The 20675-nt window shown below is 43.4% G+C and overlaps 1 protein-coding gene across 1 annotated transcript in view; it reads left to right on the forward strand.

Moving 5' to 3' along the window:
• Window positions 1-20675, forward strand: part of LOC136687032 (E3 ubiquitin-protein ligase RNF43) — a 115332-nt gene that overhangs the window by 69249 nt on the left and 25408 nt on the right. Inside the window, exon 3 of the mRNA XM_066661222.1 lies at window positions 15703-15825. Coding sequence (XP_066517319.1) covers window positions 15703-15825 — 123 coding nt within the window. The remainder of the gene's footprint in view (window positions 1-15702; window positions 15826-20675) is intronic.

Genomic DNA, 20675 nt, shown 5'->3' on the forward strand with positions numbered 1-20675 from the left:
TGACCTCAGGGTGCACAGGTGTGGACACACTGTCCTATGTAACGTGTATTAAAGGCAATGTCGAAGATTCGGGAGAACTGCTGTTCTGACGTCAAAGCAAAATCTTCTGTTTGTGTTCATTCAGAAGCTCTGCGTCTTTTAAGGTGGAACGATGTGTTTGCGTGAGAAGCCGACTGTAGCTTGTTTGTGGCGACAGTGTTTATTCACTGTTTGTATTACCACAAAACTCCTTTGTAACTCAAGCTTTTCAGTTTTGTTGTGCTTTCAGTACTTTCTTCCAGTCGTCTCCCGATGTTAGAGTGAGTTCCACCTTAAGTAATGCAGCAAAAAGTGCAAAAATATTACCCACCTGTGGTGCAGGAATAGAGCAACATCCTCACCTCTTTTCATGCTTTTCAACATTCGAAGGTCTCTCAACTGTCCAAACACGTCCAGATGCCGTTTCTCAGCATCCGAGGCCTTTAGTTCTTTTCCATTTACTGAGCCAGAGCTGCGTACAAACACTGGAGCTTTTTACAACATGCAAACAAAGTAGAGAGCTAGCACGTCATGAGGAAACATCATCTAAACTGTGTTTAAAGCCATGTTTTGGTATCACTGTCCCAACCTACCTCACAACTTTCTCACCTGCTTTCCTCTGAAATGTGGGGTTGTCATAGTTACCGTTCCTCCTGTTGCAGCTGTAACAGCTTCTACTTTTTTGGGAAGGCTTTACACTACATACTTAAACATTGCGGTGAGGAGTTGATAGATTTCAGCCATGAGAGCATTGACCTGGTTCACAAACACCACCCCAACTCCTTGTAGAAGTATTCTTCCTGTTTGTATTACTGCTGGAGATCAGTGCTGTACATCCCTAGATCTTTAAGCAACACTAGGTAATACTTTTACTTTAAAATTCCAGCTTCAAAACCTATGTGATGCAGCACTGACCTAAAGTTAGGGTTAAGTGTGTCATTGGGAAACACCCTCTAACCATTTCATGCAAAGATAACTTTCAGCGATGTATCTTTATAAAGGCATTAAACCCTGATGTCTGGTTCCTATCATCCCTCACTGTGAATAATTTGATTATGATTAAGATGTTTAAAGACACAATCTGTCATTTTCACCACCAAGAAAACAACAAACAATATTTGCGACTTCACTAGTAATTATTATTCATTGCCCTTACACTTATATTTAATGCTTCATATATTTGATCCCCCATATGGAGGTGGCTGTGTTTAGAGTATGTTTTATGTAGAAAATGATTGATTGTGACTTTAAAACAGCAGGTAAGATTTAGCATATCTTTGGTTGCAACTCCCTAAAGTTGCAGAGTGTGATTCACTTTTACAGCGCTGTTATGAAACTGAGTGGTGAGGGAGGAAGGAGAGGAGGGCTGGTTTCCTACCCTCCTCCAAAGGTTACATAGTGTTGTTTCTGCAATGCAGAGCCCAGAGTATCAACAACAAAGGCTTTATTCTCCCTGTTACAGGTCAGTGAAGCATTACAATGATTTGGAAGCTGTAATTTCAATGTACAAATTCGACCTATTGTGGCTTTAAGTTATCCTTTCAGAGGGAGTACTCTCCTGTACGCTGACCCCTGCTGCACTCAGTCTGGAGCCAGTGGGAGCACACCCTACTGACTCTTAAGGCACTTCAATACTATCAGTCACGAGAGAGAGAGAGAGAGAGAGAGAGAGAGAGACAGGGTGGGTAGCTGTCGCAGGGTCTGTGGCATGTAGCCAGGGGTGGTGAGAGAGAGAGAGCGAGAGAGAGATCCTCCTGGAATGCCATGGAAAAATGAGAGGCAGGAATGTAGCCTCCTCTCAGCAGTATAAACATCGCCAGCCTGCAGAATGCTGCCGCTCCGCTTTGAAGTCACTGATCCCCCCGCCCCCCCTCACCCCCCCTCTATCTCACACACACACACACACACACACACACACACACACACACACACACACACACAAGCCCTCCCTCTCTTTCAGTACAGCTTTACAGCAGGATCATATTTTGTTATAATGCAGCTAAAACATCCATCAAGACATTTCTCTCTGTGTCGTTCCCCTTCTTACACTCTTCTACACACTCTCACAATGGACAGTTCAACACTCTTGGAGGAGAGCACTACAAGTTGAGTTATGCTTCTGCGTTGACTCAGTGCTGAATGTATTCCATACACTCTCAGAGAAATTGCCTCAAGGACACACTTTCAGTAGCTACTACCTAGCTTTTGAGTGTCTTTAAGTGTCAAAGTTCAGTGTTGTTAAGTGTTGCCTCAGCAACAGTGGCATGCTCAAGTTCGCTTTATCACGTCTGTTAGCACTGACCACGCAGGAGCACTGTGTAGTTCTACACACTGTAGTCCATCTGTTGCTCTGCATGCTTTGTTTGCCCCCTTTCACCCTGTCCTTCACAGATCAGGACCCCCATAGGGCAGGTACGGTTTGGGTAGTGGATCATTCTCAGCACTGCAGTGACGTGCTGGTGGTGTATTAGTTTGTGTCGTGCTGGTACGAGTGGATCAGACACAGCAGGTGCTGCTGGAGTTTTTAAACCATGTGTCCACTCAGTGCTCCACAATGGTCCACTTTGTGGAGGAGCACTGCTGTGTCTGATAAACTCGTACCAGCACAACACACTAACACTGTCACTGCAGCGCTGAGAAGGATCCACCTGCTCTGTGGTGGTCCTGTGTGGGTCCTGATCTAGCCAATTTTAGTTAGAGTCAGTGTTACAGTGTTTTTTTAAGGGCTGCTGGAGCTTTGGCCTCGCACTGAGAGCTAAGTAGAGAGCAGCTTTTAATCTTGAGCTTTGTTTGGGTTTATCCACACACACACACACACACACACACACACTGCCCCCTCACACTCCCACCACATCTTTAAAATGAGACGTTTGGAAAGATAATGCCGTGGGGAAATGAGCTGAAGCGTACGATAGCAGCCGGGCTGTTTTTGTCAGTGAATGGGAAAAGTTTCACTTCCGATTGGCTGCTTGTTTGTCTTCCTGCTTGCTGATTGGTGCTTGGGGGGGTCATGTGACCCACAAGTTGTCATGGAGTCTGTGTGTGGAGCTTGTGTTTACGCCCCGAAAAAGCAACAACAATAAGACAGACTGGCTTTGATGTGGCCCTTTAGATGTATGTGTGTGTGTGTGTGTGTGTGATGACTCCATCTCTCCTTATTATGGTCAGTTAGGAGGCTTGTTTGTGTTTGATTATGGGCTTTTAGCAGCAGGGTGCTCCACGGAAACAGAGAGAGAGAGAGAGAGAGAGAGAGAGTTCTGAGTCTTGGTTTCTCACAGTGTTTCTTCTTCATGGTTTAGATTCTTGGAGGAAACACTGAGAGCAACTAAGATCTCTCAAAAAAAGAGCAACAGATAAAAGAAGAAGAACTAGATAAGAACAGAAGGAGCCAAGTCTCAACAGGATGAAGGGTGAAGAAACCATGAGAGCAACCAAGACTCAAGAGGCAATGCACCTCCATTGCACCAGGAAGATAAACCTGCTGAGTATAAACGTGTGGTTCTACAGTTTAATGTTTGTTCTCCCACCCCACAGAAACACCATCTTTCTCTTATTAACCTCTGCAAACATCTGGGGGATTCCCCCGGGCTCCTGGTGTGTGACTGAGGCCCTCAGAAGTCGAGTGTCTGAGCAGTTAGAGTGTAATTACAGAATCGTTTTAGTCAGATCCGTCTCGAGTTCCCGCTGTTACTTCACTGTTATTTTAAACTAATCACGTAATTGCTTCACTTCACTTTTTAATGACCTCCATTTTGCACTTGCTCTCTGTTGCATTAGTTTCAATAAAACATGACCAGAAACAAACGTGTTACACTGAAACCCACTGCGGCTGATTCTCAGTGTGGGTTCTCTCAGGTTTTCACGTACTCAGGTTCTTGTCTGGCATTATTTTCCCCTGCCCGGGTTACATTAGTGTTAGCACCAAGGTGAGCGTGGGCCTTTGGGGCTCCCTCCACTTACATCCAGTTCTGGGGGCTTTACAAGGCAGTTTTACGCTCATTGTGGTACATGCGAGCCTGATGTATGCAGTGAGTATTCTCCTCCAAGTGTGTTGAGCCGTACACTGACGATGCTTGGTAATTCTTTACTGAGCTGCATCTCAAACATCTCAAGCTGTTGGTGCTGGAGGCTGGTGAAGTTCTCAGATCTGAAGCTTGGCAATTTAAAGGGACATCCCGCATGTGAAAGCTCATCATTTACCCTGTTCATAACAGTTGACCACACTGCTTCCTTTCATTAGTTTTAGCATTAGCACTAGTGCTAGTGTCATTAGTGTGTGTTCGGTTTAAGGCTCCAGCTGAAACAACACTTTCAGCCTGAACACGGATCTACAAAGACTTCACACAGTACAAGGCTCTCTTTAACCTCTGCCGCCATGGCCACTTTATGTTAGCTGTTGGAAAACTGTTGTGAAGTTCTGATTGCATCCAACCGCATAAGTGAAGCCATGTGCTAAGGATTGAAAGTTGCTTAATCTCTACAGAGTGATCTTCCATTACTTCACTCCTCAGTGTTGAGGATATTTCTACCCCTTGCCTACAACTGGCATTGAGCATAGTGACCTCAGCTGCCCCAGACTGTCCCATTCTGTTGCCAGTGCCTGTACGAACTTGCTCAATCTCCCCATGGTAGCTCGCAGGGTGAACAGAGCAGGGTTTAATCATCCCTGGCGTAGCTCGAGGTGCAGGTGTAGCGATATGGAATTGAATTTAAAAGTTTGCTAGCAAATTTTGTGTAGCCACATCCTTTTTCCCTTTTCCGGTCAGTGGGTGACATCAACAAACAGTGAAAAAGAGGAGGGTGTTCCTGTCTTTACTGTAAGCCAATTAAAATGAGAGGGTTTATAGTGTTGGTCTTATAATGTAGGTCCCCATATTATAGGTCCCATTAATGTTGGTCCCCATGGTGTAGGTCCTCATAATGTTGGTTCTCATAGTGTAGGTCCCCATAATGTGGGTTCTCATAGTGTAAGTCCCCATAATGCTGGTTCTAGTAGTGTAAGTCCCCATAATGTTGGTTCTAGTAGTGTAGGTCCTAGAGTAGGTCCTCATAGTGTAGGTCACTTTTGTCCTCAAAGTGTATTAAGGAAAACACATTCACATATACACAAAGCTAGAGTAGTGCTCAATTTCAGCCTAGGGAAGGACAGGCAAGAGAGAGAGAGAGAGAGAGAGAGAGAGAGAGAGAGGGAGGGAAAGATAGAAAGAAGAGTTCCCCCCACTCACTCAGTCACACTAATGAACTTTGAGCAGGGGGAAATAAAAGCTGCATGGTGGTGTATGGGGGGAGTGGTGCTCAGAGAGCTCCCTCTTTGTGTGTGTGTGTGTGTGTGTGTGTGTGTGTGTGTGTGTGCGTGTGCGCTCATGGCAGGCTGCCTGTGGTGTTTTATTTTATGAGGATGTGTAAAAGGAGACACCTGTCTCTCATTAAAGTCCTCTGTGCCGAAAGATGCTATTACAGTTCAGAGCTCTGGGTGTGTATTTGTGTGTGTGTGTGTGTGTGTGTGTGAGTGTGTGAGAGAGAGAGAATGAAGGGAAGAAGATTCACTGTATTGCTTCCTTCAGAAGGGGATTCACTTTCTCCAGCTGGACGATATGGCCGTAATGATAGTATTGCGATTATAAGCAAATTATATGAAAATATAGTAAAGTAACGCATTACAAACTGTGGCCATAGGCTTTTAGTCCCTCATCCAACATTTCCTCTGAAACCAACGGACCTGATTATGTTCAGCCACATAAACAATAGTGGAGCTCCATCTCTCCCAGGTCTACAGCCCCGTGCTGGGGGCTGGACACCTCTCTAGCCAACAGCTGGCACTGGGCTCAGAGAGAGAGAGAGAGAGAGAGAGAGAGAGATGTGAAGTGCTCTGTCAGTGTGTGTGTGTAACAGTGAGGGGAAAGGGATCAATGAAAAAGAAACAAACGTCTGAGTGAGAGAACGTGCTCGTGTTAGCAAAGGGGAAGCCTTTGTTGATCCTCATCCTTGGCTTTGAAATGAATAGGGCCGTGTGTGTGTGTGTGTGTGTGTGTGTGTGTGTGTGTGTTTGCGCTGATGAAAGAATGAGTGAGTGGTCTCTTGGTCTTGATTCATTGCCACAGAGGTTGATGTTATCCAGAATGATAGGTGACTCGGTGTGGACATCCCTCTGTCCATAATAAATTAGACCTTAGTAACCATATTACTTATCACATCATCGCTAGGAGAGTGTGTGGGTGTGTGTGTGTGTGAGAGAGAGAGGGGGGGTAGAAAGGAGAGAAAACAAAACAAAAATGGTGAGTAAGAGAGAGAAAGAAAATAGAAGAAAGAAAAAAGAAAAACAGTAGAAATATAGAAAATAAGATGAGAGTGATAGTAAGAGAAAGTATGTATGTGTGTGTGTGTGTGTGTGTGTGTGTGTGTGTGTGTGTGTGTTTGTTTATGCTGTTCTACTTTCTCTTTGGGACGGTGGCAGGTCAGTGGTGCAGTAATGCATGTCGGTGGTCTGTCCCAGTCTTGTTTGACCGGCTGTGTGTGTGTGTGTGTGGGGGGGAGAGAGAGAGAGAGCATGTACAGTATGCCCTCTAGAGAACTGCCCCCTCTGCTGGGTAGTGTGTTTGTAGCAGTGTTTGTCCTCCACATTTACAGCTAATGTTAAGTTTAGAGTTAAATGTATTTTTAAAGTAACACTATGTAGAATTTTTTTTTTCCTTTGCTCTTTTGAGTGTTGGTTCCTTGGGCTCCCTCTAGTGTAATCATAGTGTACTTTTTTTACAGCACAGTAATTAAATCAATGGAGAGGGAGAGGGAGTGGAGGTAGATTGTTGCACTCTTCCAAATGTTACATAGTGCAGTTTCTGCAGTGCTGAGCCCAGAGTGGCAAGGACAGAGGCTCTATTCTTCCTAAAACAGATCAGTGGAGCACCATGATGATTTTGAAGCTGTATTTTTAAAATGCAGTTCCTTTGAGGAGTTCCTTTAAGTTTAGGGTTACATTTAGGGTTCGCATTACGTTTAAGGTTATATTTAGTGCAAGGTTTAGGTGTACGCTCAGGTCTGAGGTCAAGCTCAGAGTTAGTTTCAGGGTTAAGGTTTTATTTTAGACTTAGGAGTCATTTTAAGGCTGACTTTTCACACTGGGTTGCCAGACATTCACAAGAAAATCCACAAACATTACCAGCACATATTTTACACTAAAATTAATGGCACTTTGAATTGAGTTTATATTTTTAATGGTTTTACATCATGAAATTCATGAAATTAAATCATACATCCAGACATATAATTTGACGATGAGTACATGCAACCCATTGACACAATAATTTAAGTCAAATTCCTATAGTCCTTTATGTGAGTGTAGGATGCTCAGTTATATCTATTACACATTGTACGCATCCTGGAAATGTTTTTATAGTATAGTACATAGTCCCCTGGCTGGGGTGTTTGGTTGCTTCTGATTGGTCGAGCTCATCTGTAAACAGTTCAGGGCTTTGTGTTAATGGGTTAAATAAAGCTGTAACGTGGGCGATGATAAAATGGCCGCTCTTGCAGTGTGGAATTGCAGGTGTAATATGAAGGCGATCAGTCTGCTCCTAATACACCACAGCAGTTTAGTGTGTGTGTGATAAGAGAGTTGAAAGGGGGTCGTTCTTTTGTTCGGGATGTTATTGGGTTACGGTGGGACATCTATAACGTTCGGTCATTTTGCCGTTAAACGGCGGTCATTTGCTGCTAATGGGGTGTCCTCTGGCTGTGCATGTGAAGTTATTCAGCTCGGTTCTAGAGGATGAGGTTACAGAGGCTTCCTTTCTCTCGGCCCCCCCAGTACACCCCTAGCCCCAACCTACACACACACACACACACACACACAGCCTCATGCTTCACTTCTCGGAAACTACCACAATGCCCCCGAATCCTGCTCATTGACTCTGTACAGACAATCTGACTGCTCTCTCTCTCTCTCTCTCTATCCCCCTCTCTGTCCTCTTTCTGCATATTCTTTCTCTCCCTCCCTATCCCTCTCCCTGTGTATCCCTCTTTTTCTCTCATCTGTCTCTCTCAGTAATTGCTCTGTAGTCATTATAGTATCAGTTTCTCGGCAGACAGTCTCTCTCTCTCTCTCTCTCTCTCTCTCAATCTCTCTCTCTCTCTCTCTCTCTCTCTCTCTTTCTCTCTCTCTGGCTGTGGATGGAAGGAGTAAAGGAATTGGGCTGAAATGTGACTCCGCTGCTGTTTTGACAGCACCAACTCTATAATGCCCTCCACTTCTCTAATGCCCCTCTCTCTCTCTCTCTCTCTGGCTTAAGAAGCTCAGCACCCCGCTGACTGTAGGCCACTGCTCACTGCTCATGGTCCACCGTGGGACCACTCAGATTACTGCGCCGTGTACAAGTTCGGACTCGTTTCTGATCTCACACTGCTTTTTAAATTCACAGAGACTTTTATTCTGGAAATCAAGCTAAAACAAATGTTGCTAACAGCTAAGAGAGATACACTAATGAGTCGGCCTGATATTAAATAATAATAATAATGCTGAAGATGTCAGCGTTTAATTTCAACAATTTACATAAAAAATGAAAAAATTAAGAAGGAAATGTCTGTGGAATGGAAAAGCTCCGCCCACAACACGCCTCCAACAGTCTTCCTGCTGTCAGACACACGGCATTAGCTTCTGGTACTGAATACACAGCCACATAGTCTCTTCTTTAATGTGTCCTGTGTGTGTGTGTGTGTGTGTGTGTGTGTGTGTGTGTGTGTGTAAGAGAGAGAGAGAGAGAGAGGGGAGTTTGGCAGGATGCTGTATAGTGTAGTGTTTGGATCAGTCGTGCTGATTGAAGATCCCAGCTGTGACGGACAACTCTCACACACACACACACACACACGGCCAGAGAGACGGTTGTCATGGGAAACTGGGTCGGAACAACACGCTGGATCAGCGGCCAAATATTTGGGTGCCGTTGGAAAGGGGAGCGGTGGGGGATTTGGGGGGTAACGGAATTCTTTCCTGACACATAGCAGACTTGGCTGGCTCTCCTCCGGCCCTCAGGGGCCAAACCCTTTGAAATGGGGATAAAGGGCCCAAGCTCAGCTTCCCAAGAGCACCTGCCAATCACTCTGAAGCCCTCCTCTCTTTTAACGGGTTCTTTAAAGTAGCAGCCACACAGCATTTACTTGTCTCATGTGCAGCTGCTTCAACCCAAAGCCAAAACATTATGACCACCCTTACTGTCCATTCTCTCAGCTCTACTGACCCCACAGCAGCACTTTGTACTTCTACAACTACACCCTGTCCTTCATTGGTCTTAGTGTGTGCTGTACTGGCACGAGTGAATCAGACACAGCAGTGCCGCTGGAGTTTTTAAAACCCCTCTGGTCCGACACAGTAACTGTGAGCTACTCTCTCTGACTTTCCAACGAGGGAGGTGTGTCTAACAGGGTGGTGAGTGGACACTGTTTAAAAACTCGCATCACCACTGCTGTGTCTGATCCACTCGCACCAGCACAACACACACTAACGCACCACGACATCAGTGTCACTGCAGAGCTGAGGATTATCCACCATCCAGATCACACCTGCGCTATGGAGGTCCCATGGGGGTCCATGCATATGTGTGTGTGTGTGTGTGTGTGTGTGTGTGTGTGTGTGTGTTAATTGCATAGTTCCATTAGGCTGATCAACACGTCTACATACGAGTATTCTTCGTGCGTGGAAGAGCCTGGTTTGTCATCGTTTGTAAACTAAGAAGCGGAAGCTTTTGAGAAAGCCCTCTGCATCTGCCAGCTTTGAATGGGAGTAAATTGAAGGGTTGAGAGTGATCTAAGCCCTGAGGGGGAGAGAGAGAGAGGGAGAGAGAGAGAGAGAGAGAGAGAGAGAGAGAAAGAGAGAGAGATCTTAGACTCGCTGGCAGCACATGAACTGGCCCCACTGCTGGCACAAGACAAAAGGAGACCCATAGGGCAAACAGGGAGGGGAAAAAAAAAATTATTGACTTCTCACCACAGCCACTATTTATTTTTCCCTGCTCCGCTGCCCTGCTGTTTGTTTTTGAGGCTGACAGATTTTTCGGACTATTTATAGTCGGCCGACTGTGATTGAAACGGCGGCAGCAGAATGTTTTTCATCGCCACTACAAAGCCACGGGACAGGGACCTCTCGCCCACTCTGCGCCCGAGACAGACGAGCAGCTCTGACCGCCGTCACACTGTCAACATTCGGACCCGGAAAATGTTTGTGTTGCTCCTTGTTGACCTCAGATTTGGGAAGTTCTGGTTCTCAAGCCTAACCCCCTAGGTCTCTGCTTTTTGAGTCAGACTCGAGTTTCCTCACTTCTAATTACACACATCACTTTGTTCCATATAGTGTTTACAGGCCTTTACCGCCCACCCCCCCTCCCCCCAAACAGAGGCAGTGGTCAGAGCACTGCCCCAAAGCCCTGCTGCTAGTGTCTTTCTGTGCCCCCTTCTTTTGCTCCATGAGGTAAAATTACTGCGAGACGGGGCTGGGTTCACGTCCGCTTGTCCGTAAGTGGATTTGACATGGTGCGGGATAAAGATAATGCTCTGCTTTGTGTGAGGCTCCACACGTGTTTGGACGCTCCGCCGGCTTTGGGACCCCGAGGTCTTTTGGGCTGGAGCTGATGAAAAATGGTTCTCTTTGCGAGGCCTCGTGAGAAGTTTGCGGGCGAAATGATACATAATTGCTGTGAACTGAGTCCAAATCCAATCGAGCCGCGGACAGCTATAGATCTTTATTATTAGATCTTCTTGAGTTTGTTACAGAAAGCATCCACTGTGGCCTGGAGAGAGATGGATTTACAACATGTCACCGCTGCCGAGCCCAGATTATAGGAAATATTTCAAGAATTATTGTTTTGGATCCTATTACATGATTGTTAATATGTAATAGCTATTTAATAACAGAGGTACAGAAGTAATTATATAGTTATGACAATACGTGAATTATTTTAGATGTATATTTGTATGAAATCTCTCTCTCTCTTTCGTTCAGCATCTCGATTACCCGTTTTTCTTTGTAGCCGCTGAATCATTAACATTTTGTAAACATACCAGTTTCTGGAAGAACTGTACGTTAGCATTTTCGCAGCGTTATTGAGGATTGAAGCAGCCTTGAGTGAGACACAGTATTGGAAGCAGATGTTGATGTAATACCTCTTAATTCTTTGAGGGTTTTGAGGGTTACTGCCCATATATTAAATGTCTGCAGTCATTTCTATGAAGATAGTAAAGGCATGATGCTATGCTGTAGGGAACTGACTAGGGTCAACGTTCTTAATGTCAGTTGGTGTCACTTGTGTTATGCTCATTTGTGAAGCATCAACTTTCATTGCTTCATAGCTACATTAGCAAGAATCCTATGTTTATAAGCATTTATAGGCACTTTGATTACAAGCTGTACTGTATTGATAACACATTATAAACATGGCTGTAAATATTTACATATGCAGATTGCATTTTATAACCATGTTTATAACCATTAGAATCCAATCCAGTGCAAGGAAATATTCTTAACAGGATTAGTGTGAATATGTCCCCAATAAATAAAATAATGTAATTCTGTGTATTATTTTTCATAAAATCATTGTAACATATTACAAATGTGTTATATATACTTATATGTCATCTAGCTTATCCCCGGCAGCCTAGATCAGATGTGCTCAGTTAGAATTCATCAAAGCCAAACAGGTGGATAATTGTGGATAATATGTTTATAACCATAACTGTCCAAAAATAATGCTTCATCAACATTATTACTTATTATCATTAACTTTGATACGAATTGGTCATGGATCCAGTTCGGCACATGGACTAGAGCATTGACTGTGTAAGTTGGGTTATAGAACATCTAGAAGAATGTCTTGGGTTTTATGTTTATTACATGATTATTAATATGTAATACATGTGTAAATATCTAAGAAATTAGTGTTTTTTATTCAGATTAGAGGTACATTTTTTATAGTATACATTCTTCTTATCCGAATATTTTCCCTCACCACTCACTGCATGTAGATGACCCCGTTTTCTCTGTATGCATTAATTGCATTGATGTTTTTATTGCTTTTTAAATGTATATGTTTCATAACATGATTGCACATACTTGTAATCCCTATAAGGTTATATAATAATTAAATAGCAATAGAATTATATACATTTAGACATATATTTTTGTTAATTCTTCTTAAAAAAAAAAGGTCTTGTGTTTATTTTGATTCTTAAAAACTTAAATATTTATAAATTCATAGCTAAAATGTGGGTTTCTTGAAACCCAGCTTGGTTATGAATACGTTTTCATCAAATTCAGATTGTAATTCATTATCCTAGTTAGAAACAGTTGCTTCTCGAGCCGTTTCTGGGGCATATAAAGGGGTTAAACACTATACATTCCTCACTTGATTGACAGTGCCAGCTCTGGCTTCCATATGATGTCGAGCCACTGACATCACCGTGCTCTCTGGGCTGTTTTGGTTAATAGGATTTTGTGGCTGAGGTCGGGGGACTCCCGGTCACCCCCCTTTCCTCCCACAGGCAGGCTGGGCCGGGCTGGGCTGGGCCAGGCCTAGCCTCTGAGTTTTTCTGGGCGAAGAGAAAAGAGCGAGAGGGTGATTTAGCCTTGATTTATGTTGGGTGGAATCACAGGAATCCATGGTGCTCCTCAAAGTGACTCACACCAGCAGCAAGAGTTATGGCCTTCTGTTGGGGCCTTATATCAAACTTAATACGGTACTGTGGTGAAGGACATTCGGTCACAACTCGGGTTCTTTTACGTCCGTCGCTTCCTCAAAACCAGCCTTGCCTTTGAGAGGAGAGGCACTGAACCCAGCTCTGGATGAGGTTTATAATATTCTCTCAAAGTCGTGGTCAAACACGGGTGTAATCGGTTGCTTAATGGGTCATGTTTGACATCGTAGTTCAAGGAAGAGTTTTCTGCTGTCGTTGGATGTAGCCAATCAGCAAAGACCCTGGTCGGTGCTGACGCCATAGTCATCAGTGGCCAGGGTTCAACAGAGAAAACCTGGCCCCTCTGTGGGTGGGTAGGAGGGCATCATTAGCATTAGAGTTATGAGTGACGTGTTCTTCTCCGAGTGTGTTGAGCTGTTTAATGATAATTTGAAAAGTTAAGGGGGCTAGCTTCATTTGTCTCAGACCTTCGCAACTTGGAAACAGTGCCACATTCATAATTTTTATTATTGTGCTTCATTATAATTCAAGGCTAGGTTTAAGGCTAGATTTAGGGTTGAGTTTAGGTTTAAGGCTAGGTTTAGGGTCCGGTTTATGTTTAAGGCTAGATTTAGGGTTGAGTTTATGTTTAAGGCTTGGTTTAGGGTTGGGTTTATGTTTAAGGCTAGATTTAGGGTTAAGTTTATGTTTAAGGCTAGATTTAGGGTTAAGTTTATGTTTAAGGCTAGGTTTAGAGTCGGGTTTAGGTTTAAGGCTAGGTTTAGGGTCGGGTCATCTTATGTAATGCTGGGGTTGTGTTGTGTATCGTGGGCCTAAAGAACAAACTGTAGTTCTAGTGTGTAGTCATTTTATTGAAGAATGATAATGAAGTCCACTGAAGTAGTTGTAGTCAAACTCTTTAGTATTTGACAGTAGCTTTAATGGTAGTTTCTCATCACACAAACACCATGGTTCAGTTTCTTCGGCCTCAATTCTTCCGTCCGGGGGCTTTCTGAGGCTGGATGATGTTAAAGGTTTAACGTAGCACCTGTCGATTTTTTTTATGGGACATGGGTGGAGTGCTTTTTCTTCTTCCTCTCGCACTTTGTCTTTTTCTCTCCTCTCCGATAAGGCTACTATTAGTCAAATGTGCGCCCACATGTGCAGGAAGAGTCCGGTATCTATCACCTGTCCACCTTCAACATCAGAAGGACAGGGATTCTATCACACGCTGCCAGAAGTCTTCCCTGTGAGAGCAGCATTGTTGAAAAAGTTAGTTGTGACTATGTCTGCGCAGAGCTATATCTGTGCTTTAACTATTCATTCTGAAGTGCAGCAGGATTTATTTACGCAATAATACACAAGAGGGAATGCTATAACGTGAGATATTGGCACTGATGTGAAGATCAGTCACCAGTGCCTGTATTTCACGTTATCGCACGAACCTCGAGTGTATTATTGCGATTATACCACAGTTCGTTACTGCCGTGTACCATTAGATTTTAAGATAAAGAAGACCGTGAAAAATGACTTGATTTTTTTAATCAACCTTCCACTAGGAAGAATAGATCCATTCCGTCACACATTGCTTTTTGCTCTTTTCAACGAACTCTGGATCTTTAACGTGTGCGATGTTGGACCCGTCCAGGATTTCTGAACTTTGGTTCTCTCCAGAAGCAGGTTCGTGTTCACACCAGATTTGTTGGGAATCAAGGCTGCATTATTCAGAGCTGCCCTGAGATAAATGCATCAAGTCAAAATAATGTCATGGTAACCATTGTTTACAGCGGATTCAGATCATAGCGATATATATATATTTCATACAATAAACGATGCCGAGTTCTCTCAGTTCAAGTTAAAAGCGAGTAGAGAGCAGCCGAGAAAAAAGACGCGTCTCAACTCGAGTTAAACACAATCAAAGAAACCACATAGACGTACCCAGTTACTTTTTATTTATTTATGATTTTCTTTTGTTTATAAACCAAAAAGTAGATAACAGTCCACTGCGCCATAATCCTTTACTCTGCTCAAAATAATGTGTGCAAAAGGAAAATGAACCGGATCGTCGTTGGGTGAAAAATTCCCGGCACAGTCTTGTAAGCGCTGGCGCTGTTGGTAGGTTACATGTATTTTGCGGAGTGATACCTGAAGAGCTTCAGTCAGAGTGCCATTATCATGTAATGTTGACAATCCTGGAACGTCTCTCAGCCAATCACATCGCAGGGTCGGATTTAACTGTAGTATAATTGAGCTTTAGTGAGTGATTAGACCAGTGCTAGACTGTGGCATGTTGGCTGTTGTCTGGCTGTTTATCATAAAATTATGACTTTTAGTGGATTTGATTATGCTTTATCTACACTGCCAGACTGTCTCTGTGGTGCCACTCTCTATGGAACATATTCTGTACTTTATTCGATAATAATTATACATTTTAAAGATGTGCTGATTTCATATGCCCCGCTTCAGCTCCAGAACTTGTATTATGTTTTTTTATTTGACACAGTTCTATAATGAAATCTTACAAATATCCCGCACTCCTTCTGGAGAAGAGAATATAATGGACCTTCAGGGAACACAACTGGACTTTAACATCACTTTAACATCATGGACAAAAGGTCCATTTAAACAGTTTGTACCTTTAGTGACCAATAATGTACCGCCCTTTTGTCTGTGCTCTCCACCAAACAATAACTAATAAATAACAAAAAACAATAAATAATAAATCACAATAACTAGTTGGAACAGCTCCAGGGTCCTGGGGTTGTGGGTTCGAGCCCTGCTCATTTGGTGCTAATTGGGACACACCTCAAGCCTCTTCTGCATTGTTGTTTTGCCATGTTGCTGGTGCTGAGGTGAAAGTTCTAGGCGGTGCATGAAATCCAAGGATCTCACTGTTCACATTTCTATATGTTTACTGTATAGTCCACTGCCATTTTGTGATGTGTATGTACCACCTGTATTCGGTCTGTATTAAATTTCTCTCTCTCTCTCTCTCTCTCTCTCTCTCTCTCCCTCTCTCTCTCTCTGCAGTCTCACCCTTTGTCTCTGTGTAACACCAGTGAGGATGAGCGGCAGGACAGCTCCTTCATCAGCATCGTTAAGCTGGAGAGTCCCGAGAGCAAAGTGCCCCAGTGCCAGCCTCTGCTGGATAAGGTAAGACTCATTAAACACACACACACATATGCACACACACAGACACAACACACTCCCACCCGCTGCCAACTCTGCAGACGTGGAGAACATTTGTGTTTGCTCACTGATAAAGGTCATGGTGGTATTGAACCGGGCACGGCTATCTTGGCATCAAGGCCCAGAGTAGAGAGCAGAAGTGGGTTTATGTGAGAGAGAGAGAGAGAGAGAGAGAGAGAGAGAGAGAGAGTGTAGCTTCCAATACTCCAACTAAACCCTTTTGTCACCCCCCTCACCCCATTGAGTATCTTACATTAATATTTTAAGTTCAAAATGCACGTGCAAATCGAGTCTGAGTCGACTCTAATTGATTCAGCTCTATGAATCATTGGCCAACAGTTGATACGAGCAGCTCCCACAGGCTTGAAGAAACGATTCTTTGGGAATCAACGCCTCTTCACTATTCTACCCGGATGCTCTTGTTGCCCTGACAACAGTAAACAGACACAGCATTCTCCTGTTTATATTTTGCTTGCAATTTTCTGTTTTCAAATCAGAAATAACTCTTAATTTATTAGTCGTTCACATTTTCATTTATTTATTTATTTTTTATTTGTGCAAACATTTTGTCATAGTTCTTGTCTTTAAATCTTTATATATTTTACTTCTAGATTAGTTTTCATTGTCAACACACATTATAGAATACAACAGTGTAAAGAGGCTCAAGTTCAATGTTCGGCACCGGGCTGTTTAAACAGGAGAGGTTGGATCCTTGTGGTATTTTGACCAAAGCATGTCACGCACGTTTCATTAAGACCCAGAATTGTGCTGTCTTCTGGAAAAAGTGGCAGAATAAGTCCACGTCAAAGCTTTTCTTTAAATACTTCAGTTTGTTTTCTTAACTGTATTTAAAAATGCAGAAGGTAAACAGTTGTCTTGATCAGTTTGTTCTTGCAAAACTGCTTTTGACAGTGCAAAACATACAGAATCCCTAAGATTCAGCAGCCTCTGATCTCCAAGACCCCACAGGGAACTGATTTCCACACAGCACTTCACCCTGTTGTAACCCCCAGACTCTTGGATCTGCCTCTGTCGCAAATGAATTGCAAAAAAAAAGGCATCTGTTCCCCAAAGGCATTTCACTGCGTTACTTGCCTTTCTTCTTCTGCCGCTCACATCAGGCTTTGCTCTGGGACACTTGATTGCTACATATCAGGGACGCAACAGATCTGATTCCAGATGCGGTGAAGGATTCCCCCAGTCGTAGCTCCCAGTGTTGCTTTATCAGAGCTCAAGGCTTTCACAATGTTCAGCTAAACTAAAGCCTAACTCCATCTGCTGGGAGACCTGTGATTTTACACTTCTACTGCATTAGACACAACAAGTGAATGAAGAGGGTTGGCTTCTTGTAGCCCCCCCTGGAATGACAGGGTGGTGTCATCCTCTTCTCTGCTGATACTGACCTGACCTAATGACCCGGATGAGCTGACAACATTTGTCCCTGATTTCACTGAAACATTAAACAAGAAAAATTCATGCACACACTCTCTAACCTTTTTGAAGGTTTCTGCCCTCGCCTTATGCTTTCGTTTACCTGTGGTACATTCTATCCATGGGCTTTTGTTGTGTTTTGATCCTGTTCCCTCATGTTCCTGTTGGTGGTCATGTGACCAGATGTCACCTGTGAGGTGTCACTAGGGCTGAGGTCTTCAAATCTGGATTTTTGATCCAGGATCTAGGATCCAGACCAGGATTTCACAAAGGCCAGTCAGGTGAATTAGCAGTTGCAGCTATAGTGTCGTAAAAGCCGGCCATTTTAAAATCCCGGCCTTGCCCACGGATCCAACATCCGGATTTGAAGACCTCTGCTCCAGAGTTTATTTTCCCTGTGTTTTGCTTTACTTTGTCAGTCATTGTTAATGTAAAGATGTGGCAGTGTCCATGCAGTGGTGTTCTGTATTTTGTTTTTTAATAAGATTTGGGTCACATTTGTGTGGTGTCTTGTGTCTTTGTTCAATGAAGGTCGTATTTGCATTTGTTCGCTGACTTGGAAAGTGTAAGAAAACCTACACGAATCCATGATATTTAATGTTTGACCTCGTCAGCTCCCTTGTTCTGTGTAAATGCCAGAATATTGGTGTCACTAAACGATTATTGAGTGTTGAGATGCGGAAAAGTGAAGGACCAGAGCGGTAAACATGCTCCTGACCCAACTTTGGTGGAATGTGTTGGAGGCACTGAATTTGGGATGGGAGTATATTTACAAGAAATAACAGCGATTAAAACCCAAGACTCTAAACGTTTGGAAGACTCCAAGCCCGCTCTCAGCAAACAGTGCAGTCTGCACTACTCCAGCATCGCGAGTCCTGGAATGAGAGGAGCTCCAAATATTTACCCAAAAGACCTCATCGTCACCCGGATAGTCCAAACATCCCCTTGGGTTTCGATTTCGGAGATCTATCTCTCTTAACCAGCACGTAATATGTTTATACGTCCCTGCTGCATTGTGATTATGAGTGCTGACCTTGGACGGAGAGCGGGGAAATAGTTTTCTCGCTTGTTCTTTTACCCCACAGGAGGCAGCAGCCCTAGGCCGTGGAGGGTGTCCTGGAGGAAAATGTCATTGTTCAAAACCTGCTCATTGATGGCTCAGGAGTCTTGGTATTGACTGTGCGTCTGAGTGATTATATCTGTGCATTGTTGTGTCTGTATCACACAAATCCAAATGCACCATCAAAACACTAGGGCTGAATCTCACATCTTTGTCCACCCTATGTAGTGCACAATGTAGGTCATAGAACAATCATATCTGCACTTTAATATGATTATTTATAATGGAGTTTATACTTCAGCTATTCCTGTATAACATTATAAGTTATACGTTTTAAATTTGCACTATGTAGAGCTGCTTACTGCATAGATTTGATACAGAAGCGAGTGTCACTATATCAGCCAAATGAAACCCTGTGTGAGACTTGACTGAGATCTTCCCTGAACCTCAGGGGGAGACATAATGAGAAGAAGGACATGTACAACTTATGGGTTATAAAACAGCCATGTTTGAAAACAGTGGATAATTTTTACTGCACTCAAACAATCCCACAATACACTGCAAAAAGTAATGTACAACCCATGTACACTAGTGGATAAGGATAGTGGATACCCATGACCCTCCTGAATGCAATTCCCTATAATAGTGCCCTATGTAGTGAGCAATTTTGGGGTATAAAGAGTAGGGAGCCATTTCAGACACAGCACGAGTTTCTTTAATAAACCTCATTTAAAATGGACGCTGCTATAAGGGGGACCCACTCCATGGAGCATAAACCGTTACATTCAGTGATTACAGAGAATCTTATAAGAGTTGTGTTGAAACTAAAGTGGTAGTAAGGAGAAGAGCACTGTGTTTGAAGTGGTTCCTTATTCACTATTCCCTACATTACTCACTATATAATGCACTATTATAGGGAAGTGAATGATTTCTGACACTCCCTCATGCAGGTTTTTACCAAACAGCACAATGCATTACGGGTATCCACTATCCATTGGAGTACATGGGTCGTACACTACTTTTTGTGGTGCATTGTGGGATTGTTTGAGCGCATTGAAAAGTGTCCACTGTTTTTAAAAAATTCTACAAAATGGCAGAACCCCCAAGTAGTGCGCTATATAGTGAATATGGCACAGTTTAGGACACAGCGGAGGTTCTTTTTTTTTTCTTTCCTACGGTCCGTTTCTTTCTGAAGGTGGGACTGAATGGAGGGATGAGTGCGGATGAGTTGCGGCGTTCCCGTCCATGTCTGAACTTGCCGCTGCGCTTTTCTTTGCTTTAAAGATGCTGAAACGCTTCATTGAGCCATTTCTAATCCTGTTTACTTTTCAAATGGAAATAAGGAGGAGAGAGAAGAGCCAGAAGTATGTGTACGTGTGCCTCTGAGAGGGTGGGGGTGGTGGTGGTGGGGGGTCTGTCCCCTCTGTGGACGTGTGTTTGTGAGAGTCAGGAGCTGTTGTTTGATGTCGGAGAGTTTCTGATAAAGCGGAACGTCATGTTCGAGGTTATTGTTGGATGTGTTTATATCTCTGTTGCCCGTGTGTGAGAGAAAGAGAAAGTGACACTTCCAAGTTTTTTTTTTTTTGAAACTTGAAAAAGACAAATTCTTGCTGTTAGACTACAAAGGTTATGTTTAGGTTAAATTTAGTGTTAGGTTCTTTTTATCCTGAGTTTAAGCTCATTTTACAGTTTCGGGGAAAAGAGCAGTAAATATATTTTAAAAGAAAACTAGCAAAGTAACGTTTTGCAGGTTGATGCAATGATGTTTTATAGTTATTACATACTCACATGTATACACACACACGAATCAGCCATAACATTAAAGCCGACTTGTTTCTGCACTCATTGCCCTTTTTCTCAGCTCCACTGGCCACACAGGAGTCTTACACTTACAGACTGTTGTCTACGTGGCTCTGCATACTTTGTAAACCCCCTTTTCACTCTAGTTTTTAAGGGTGTGGATCACCACAGAACCACCACTGTCAATGTCACCAAATCATACCTGCTCCATGGTGAATGGGGCTTACAAAGTATGCAGAGCAACAGATGGACTCCAGTCTGTAACTGTAGAACTGCAACATGCTTCTGTATGGCAAGTATAGCAGAGAGGATGGACTCTGTGTGTGTGTGTGTGTGTGTGTGTGTGTGTGTGTGTGTGTGTGTGTGTGTGTGTGCTGTTGTTGAGGATGTTCCTCAGTGGGGGTTCAAGCAGAGGAAGTGTTTGAGCAGGGGATATCCTCCCACGAGGAATAAATCTTTCTCTCTGGACACTGTTTTCTCTCTCTCTCTTTCTCTCTCTCTCTCTCTCTCTCTCTCTCTCTCT

Source organism: Hoplias malabaricus, chromosome 2 (genome assembly GCF_029633855.1).
Source record: "Hoplias malabaricus isolate fHopMal1 chromosome 2, fHopMal1.hap1, whole genome shotgun sequence".
In the NCBI taxonomy this organism is placed as follows: domain Eukaryota; kingdom Metazoa; phylum Chordata; class Actinopteri; order Characiformes; family Erythrinidae; genus Hoplias; species Hoplias malabaricus.